Here is a 7597-nt window from a genome sequence, read left to right on the forward strand (position 1 = left end):
ACTCTTGAAAAAACCGAAAAAAAAAGTGAAAACGAGCGAAAAAATTTTGAAAGTTTGAATTCGCCCGCTTTTACTCACCGGGCGGCCTAGAAAAAACCTCGTCCCTAAGGGCTTTCAGCGTATTTTTCGATGCGTTTTTCTCGCCGAAGAAATTTTTTTTTTGAATTTTTTCTTTATTTTTATGTCAATCTACATGCATTTCTGCACATTTTGATGCAATAAAAAATTTCACCGTACACCACCTTTAATCGAAAACGGGCATGGGACGAGAGAGAGAGGAGCGAAGCTGCCAGATGGAAATCTGATAACAAATTTTTAATTGGATGTGGCCACTGACTTGTGATGTCACGAGAAAGTGTGTTGCACTAAAAAAATACAATTAGGATTGCTGAGAAAAACGAGGATATTTGTTGCAGATCTCCCTAGTAGGAGGCGGGTTTAGAATTGGAAGCATTTTTGAGAAAGAGTTTGTATTTCTGTAGCATTTTGGGCCTGTTTTTTTTTTGATTTTTCCATGCATTTCATGAATTCTGGACTCTTTTTTTCACAGAAATCCGATAAATCGCAAACAAATACTGCACTAAAACAAGAAAAAATTATCAAAAATCGAGAATAATAGTTCAATAATTACGAAAACACCAAAAAAAAAAACGTTTTCCTGATATTTTGCATAGAGAACCCCCATGAGGGGTTGAACTCATGACAGGCAGCTCAGGGGTACAGCGCCGCTACCGGCTGAGCTACGGGGGCGCGAAGGCGCTTGACGACCGATGGTCTACATAAGCGCGGCGCGATTTCGTCCCCCGAACTGCCCCCGAAATTTTTGCTGTCTCGCCTCCTTCAAGGATTTCGCTACCAGACCTAAGCTCCGCACACAGTCGAAATTTCAGTCGTATTAACACCTAGTTCGAGACATTCCAATTGTTGAATATCTGTAAACTATTTTGAAAACTTCAATTTCTGCTACCGTAATCTTTACCATAACTAGAAATATTGCTATACTAGTTATGCCTCTCTCGCGTGACACATTCTGAGCTCCGATCCTTTCGTTTTTTTTTCTCCCAAAAAACGTCACCTTGTGCTTTTTCTTCTTCCTCTTCTCCACAAACCTATCTCCCAATTAGACACTTCTTCTTCTTCTTTTCCAACTTCTTCTTCTCCTTTTTTCTTACCATGTGACATAACATCAGTCCCTTTTCCACCCCTCAATTACGAGTGTTTTACATACATGGCTAAGCAGGTCCTCCCCGTTTTTTTCAGCATCGTTAATCGCTCTAGTATCACCTTCATCCTCCGTTTTCCCTCATCTCACTGCCGTCCCGTTTTAATACTAAAACCCATAACAAAAAAGTGGACAAAATGAATGAGCGAATTCCATGAATAATATATGGGTTCCCAGTTCGGTCATACGTTTTTCCAACCCATTTTCCTTCTCACTTTGAATAACTATATTATTGTGTTTGGGATTTATTTTCCATCAGTTTATTTTCCAACTTCAATTTTCTTACAGAAACAATAAATATCCTCTTTCAAGGAGTCTGATTTTGCAGTCATCCATTTTTGAAACCCAACTCAACTGATAATGGGCCACGGCCATTCTTCATCTTCTAATGGTAGCTCACTAGTTGGAAATCCTCATGAGGAGAAGACAAAGGAAAAGGTAAAATAGATTTAGAATATTGAAAATGAAAGAAAAAAACTCCAGGTAGAGAAGTTGTTCCGCCAGAACAATCGAACTAATCGGAGTCGAAGTTTGGATAACCGAACACAGGAAAAACTACCGAATCGACCGGTTGGGTCGAGCCATTCTGCAAGATTTCCAAAGACGAGGCATATTCCAGTGCCGACTCAAGGTCCCAGAAAATCTGAAGATGGACGTGAGTAATTAGTGTAGTAGGTAGAGCGATGTTTGATTCTCCTGGACTGTTCTAATTTATTCTCGTCTCAGTATCATATTCCAAAAACAAGAAATTCTGTACGATCTTTGCAAATATCCTAATCCTTGTGACACAGAAAAATGAGAAGAACTCTCAAATTGTAACAAGCATGCCCCTCTTTCCCATTCTCACTTAACACCGCCGGTAATCCAATTTTTCGAGTAGACTCTCTCCGAGTAGCAGGAAAAAAAAGACGCTTCCCCTTCTGACGTCATCCTGTCCCATTTCAGCAAATGGCTCGATTTCTGGTCTCACTAGGGACGACAAGCGAGTTATTGAAACGTGCTGGTTCAAATGCTCACAGAAACAACTGCGGAAATGTTCATGTGATATGTTTTGGGATATTTTGCACACTGATGAGGAGATCCTTCGACTGTTCCGTCTGGATCATGTGGCACCGAATCGGTTGAAAGAGAACGACTACTTTAAATCACATGCAGCCAACTTGGCGTTGGTCTTAAACCTAGTCGTTACAAATTTGCAGGACAACTTTGAACAAGCTCAGGACGCTCTTCAGGTTAGAAGTTTTCCTGAATGGTTCTGAAACACAACAAAAAAATTCCAGGCACTCGGCTACCAACACCTCCATTTGATCGACCGGACTCATTTCCAATCGATGTACTGGGACATTTTTACCGACTGTTTCGAGAGAAATCCACCTCCGTCTTTCAAAAAAGGAGCTGAACGAGAGGTTGTCAATATGGAAATACAAATTTGCGTAATCATGAAATTTTCAGGTGTGGAGTCGGATGATATTGTTCATAATGGGTCAGATGAAAACGGGTTATCAACGTGCGATTCAGGAGGAGAAGTGCGAAAGATTGAGCGTTCCGATTTTGATGTGATCTTCTTTTTTCATTGAATGAACGCTATTTGCTTTTGAGTTATTATAGTTGGAAAAGATATGAAAATATACATTGATCGATTTTTCAAACAAGAAACGAGATAATTCGGTTCAAAGGGAGAATCTTTTTTTTTAAATTTCACAGATTTCAAAAGAAAAAAATCAAGTGTTATTCAATGAAAAACTTTATTGTGAATAAAGTAAATCCACCGGGCAAAAATAAGTTTTAGATGTTCAAATTCTAGACCAAACAAGATACATGAAATGATTCAGAACCTTATGACCCAGCGTGGCCCATTGACCTCGGGAAGAATACTATAAAGGGAAAGAGGAGTGAAGGGAAGAAGGGCCTGTGGGCCTGGGCCTGTGGGCCTGGGCCTGTGGGCCTGGGCCTGTGGGCCTGGGCCTGTGGGCCTGGGCCTGTGGGCCTGGGCCTGTGGGCCTGGACCTGTGGGCCTGGACCTGTGGGCCTGGACCTGTGGGCCTGGACCTGTGGGCATGGGCCTGTGGGCCTGGACCTGTGGGCCTGGACCTGTGGGCCTGGACCTGTGGGCCTGGACCTGTGGGCCTGGACCTGTGGGCCTGGACCTGTGGGCCTGGACCTGTGGGCCTGGACCTGTGGGCCTGGGCCTGTGGGCCTGGACCTGTGGGCCTGGGCCTGTGGGCCTGGGCCTGTGGGCCTGGGCCTGTGGGCCTGGGCCTGTGGGCCTGGGCCTGTGGGCCTGGAACTGTGGGCATGGGCCTGTGGGCCTGGACCTGTGGGCCTGGGCCTGTGGGTCTGGGCCTGTGGGCCTGGGCCTGTGGGCCTGAGCCTGTGGGCCTGAGCCTGTGGGCCTGAGCCTGTGGGCCTGGGCCTGTGGGCCTGGGCCTGTGGGCCTGGGCCTGTGGGCCTGGGCCTGTGGGCCTGGGCCTGTGGGCCTGGGCCTGTGGGCCTGGGCCTGTGGGCCTGGGCCTGTGGGTCTGGGCCTGTGGGCCTGAGCCTGTGGGCCTGGGCCTGTGGGCCTGAGCCTGTGGGCCTGGGCCTGTGGGCCTGGGGAACCAAGAGCCAGGAGCATATAATCGAGGAGGAACTGAATCAGAAGCAAGAAGAAATGCTGGTGGACGATCTAGAAACTAGCGTGATGTTCAAGATAACTTTTTTCAATTCCTGGAAGAAGAAACTAATTGATTGATCTTACCATTTCTTTTTTAAATCATTCTTTGAATGAATAAATGATGACCTTGGCTACATATTTTTGTGATATTGAAAAAGGAATACAACAAATTTTCAATTTAAAAAAAACATGTATTTCGTATTATGGTGAACATTTTGTCCGTTGCCGATTTTTGGACACCTCCCACAGAAGCTGAGAAAAACTGACACAGAGTTTATTAGACTACCATAAAAATAAAAATAATAGAAGCCTATAGGACCCTATACATACCTCGGTATCCAAAATTGGTCAATTGATAAATTGTTTATCATAATATCAGAAATATTTTGTCAGTTGACTACTTCATGATATCTGTTATAGGAACCGATATCATTGAGATCAAACTTGACAGTGTGAGGACCCTTCTATTCTAAGTTTTGAGGTGTACTTTGTCGACGAACATTTTCAAGATTCGTCAAAACAATGAAATCGAAAATAATATCAATTCTATTGAAAATTCCTCATTTAGTTCTCTCAACCAATGATTCATTTTTTGAACACTATAGTATTCAGCGGATTGCGAAATCTTTCCAAACCGACGCGCACAAGAAAAAAGGAGACGCAGGATACATCACAGTGTTGTGCAATAATACACAAGGACAAAGAACGTTTAGTGTTGGTATATAAGGAGACTATGTGGAAACCAAGGATACCAAACATTTCATTGATTTTCTTAAACTTCAAAAACTTTTCTTGAAATTTTAACTCTTTTTTACAATTCATTTGTAGAGTTTCCACTCTCCCACCGCTTTCAAAATATCGTCTTCTCTTGAAAACTGTAACCAAGAAACCGAAAAAATGTCGTCGGAGTGTGGAGAATCGAATTACGCAGAGTCCTACGTGTCAGACTGGGATGAGATTGAATTCGTTTGCGATGAAACCATCTTCGAGAAGCCCCGTGGAGAACGTCGTTGGCTCGGAAAAGAGCATCATCGAGGAAAGGAACGCCTTCATAAATCAGTGAAGGATAGGACCTTTATTGAGAAGACTATCGAATCGACATCACAATTGAATAAGGTAAGCAATATCCCAGAGTTTGGTGTTGTAAAATGATGTTCTTTTCAGAAAACTACTGATAGAATTCTGAACAGCACAGCTGACAATCTGAAGTTCAATGTAGTGTATTCAATGGATAAGAAGAATCGTTGGAATGATTCTACCACAATTACTCTTCTGGGAGGAGTCGCTGAAAATCTGAATGCTGAAGTCGTGGAGAAGAATGCGTTAGAACAGTATGGATTTATGTATCCCAGCAAGTCTACATTCGCGGTTCACTCTAGAAAACTCACGGAAACAGATGCACCAGGAGAATTTCAAATCAGAAGTGCAAAGTCTTTATCCAGAAAAGGACAAGACTATTCTAATTTCCTACCGAAAAGCCGTGAGTTCAGTAAGAAGGCAAATGCTAAAATGTTCCGGGACGAAAAGGAGAATGAAGAAGAACAACAACCTACAATAACCTACAACATCTACAAAACTCATCAAAGTTTAGAAGTTGTTGGAAGTGAGTTGTTCAAGGCGAAGGTTGTTTCGAAGTCAGGACGTCATCGTTTGAATAAGAAATTTGATATTGAAATTTACGATGATGAAGATTATTCCGAAGAAGAAGAGGATTTGGACAACTTTCCTTCCTACCGTCAAGCCAATAATGTCTTGAATCTAACCGATTTCATGGTACACAACAAAAGTAAGCAGCTTCCTCGTGTCAAAAGAAATAACAGCGAAGCATCATACGAGATCGTTGATCATCCTGAAAACGAATATTGCCAACAATTCAACATTCAACAGTACTTGAACCAAGAAGGATACACTTTCATGGAGTCTGTAATTACATTCAGCAATCAAAATGCTCTCTTTGAAGATCAAATCAACCAACTTCGAGATGAGAAAGATCTAAAAATCAAGGATCTTCGACCGAAGCAATACTTGATTGACGTTTCCAAGAGGTGCCAAATGGAAGGAGCGAAGAAAGATGGAGAGACGACTACTGTAATGGTTTTCACTCACCTGAAACAGAATACTTACAAGTGAGTTTCTTTATTATTTCCTTTCATGATTAGCTTTTGATATTTGCAGTGTTCTTCTCAACTCCACCCTCGTCAGCCACCCAGAAAACAGAAGTTCAGAACATTTGAAGAAGTTGATTTCCAGCACAGCAACTATTCTAGATGCGATTACTCGAGTTTGTGGAGAACTCTTCCAGAGTCGAAGCATTGCTGAGTAAGTACTTTTTTTTGTATCAACTGTTCTACAAAGATTCCCATGATAAAAGTTCATGATGTTGTTATGTTTTATTCCCCCTCTGTATGAAATAAAGATTCAACATTTTGCAGTAAAATCCGAACATCTGGAAAGTACTATGAGGAGAAGAACATCAACAAACTTCTGAATGACACCTTCACGTGGGATATGGAAATGAAGAAAATGCAGAATATCAATTGGCCAAATCAACATTACCATGCAACATGGGCTAACACTCAACAATTGAGTCAAGTTGGTGGAAGACTGGAATGGGATGATTTGTGCGAAATGGTGAAAAAGGAAAATCGAGTGAAAACTTGTTACACATTCGAAGAGAATTGCGGCGAATGTAGTCGGAAGATGATGTCCCATCAGCTGTTTCTAGTGGAGAATGAGTCTAAGGTTAAATGCACGGATTGCTTGAGAGCAGAGTTCTATAGAGAGTTCATGGCTCAACGTCTTCCAATTGATCTTCATACTGATACTGCAGAGGAACTGGAATATCTTCCAACATTCATCCCGCTTCAAATTCTGAATCTTTACGTTCGAGTAAGTGTATTTGACTAGAAACTGTCAATATTTTTTTGTTTTAGACTGTTGCTGAAACAATCTACAAGGATCTTGGTGCTACTGGAGACTTCGAAAAATGCCCAGCTTCAAATCCGCTGTATTTTTCGAGGATACAGGGAAATATCAACATCAAAATCGTTCGTGTCCATGTGGATACTCTTGGTGCAAGGATTGCAAAAACATTCCTCATTGGCCAATGAACTGCGTGGATTATGCTGAATGGGAGAAGAAGTGGCTCTTGAGATGTAAGTCAACAGTTTTAGAGAAATCATATCTTCCCTTATACAGTGGCGANCGNTAGTGAGTGTCACTCTATACTTTTGCTCATAACTTTTCTCAAACTTGTCCAATAATTGAAAACTTATTTGTTAAATGTAGCTGGATTTCCAACAAAACGTTGTATAAGTTTGTTGAAACTTAATCAATTTTTGTGTCTTCTGAATCTTCACAGACGTGACGATGACTCCAGAAGAAAAACAAACAGTTTTCCGTCAGAATTTTAAAAAAGATTGGCTTTGTGATGAAAAATGTTTGGCGTAGATCAAATATATACAGAAAAAAATTTGAAGCGGTTTGGAACACTTTCTCTTGAGATGTGCTCACTCGAGCATAAAAGGTATGATTCTGGAGTTTGGCTATAACTCGGCTCAAAATGTTCCAAATTTGCTCACATTTTGAGAGAATGTGTGTCTCAAATTGCTATACAATATACATACAAAACTTTGTATTTTAGGATCAAAAAATTTTTTTCATAATACATAGCTTGTCTTCGGTACATAAAAATGAAAAAATTATGAAAATTGTTTGTTTCC

At 41.3% G+C, this 7597-nt stretch overlaps 3 protein-coding genes across 3 annotated transcripts in view; 2 read left to right on the top strand and 1 right to left on the bottom strand.

Moving 5' to 3' along the window:
• Positions 1–1582: 1582 nt before the first annotated feature.
• Positions 1583–2782, top strand: Cbr-glb-32 (the record flags this gene model as incomplete). Its single annotated transcript, XM_045237315.1, has 5 exons — positions 1583–1660; positions 1706–1877; positions 2168–2454; positions 2503–2628; positions 2675–2782. The coding sequence occupies 5 exons, from the start codon at positions 1583–1585 to the stop codon at positions 2780–2782; spliced, it is 771 nt and encodes a 256-aa protein (XP_045093789.1).
• A 268-nt stretch (positions 2783–3050) lies between these two features.
• CBG08669 lies at positions 3051–3962 on the bottom strand (the record flags this gene model as incomplete). Its single annotated transcript, XM_002636323.1, has 2 exons — positions 3051–3887; positions 3960–3962. The coding sequence occupies 2 exons, from the start codon at positions 3960–3962 to the stop codon at positions 3051–3053; spliced, it is 840 nt and encodes a 279-aa protein (XP_002636369.1).
• Positions 3963–4772: 810 nt separating this feature from the next.
• Positions 4773–7597, top strand: part of CBG08668 — a gene marked incomplete at both ends in the record, with an annotated part of 3981 nt that continues 1156 nt past the window's right edge. Inside the window, 5 exons of the mRNA XM_045237316.1 lie at positions 4773–4991; positions 5040–6001; positions 6051–6194; positions 6308–6764; positions 6895–7030. Coding sequence (XP_045093790.1) covers positions 4773–4991; positions 5040–6001; positions 6051–6194; positions 6308–6764; positions 6895–7030 — 1918 coding nt within the window. The remainder of the gene's footprint in view (positions 4992–5039; positions 6002–6050; positions 6195–6307; positions 6765–6894; positions 7031–7597) is intronic.

The sequence above is a fragment of the Caenorhabditis briggsae genome (assembly GCF_000004555.2).
Source record: "Caenorhabditis briggsae complete genome, chrV, whole genome shotgun sequence".
NCBI lineage: Eukaryota > Metazoa > Nematoda > Chromadorea > Rhabditida > Rhabditidae > Caenorhabditis > Caenorhabditis briggsae.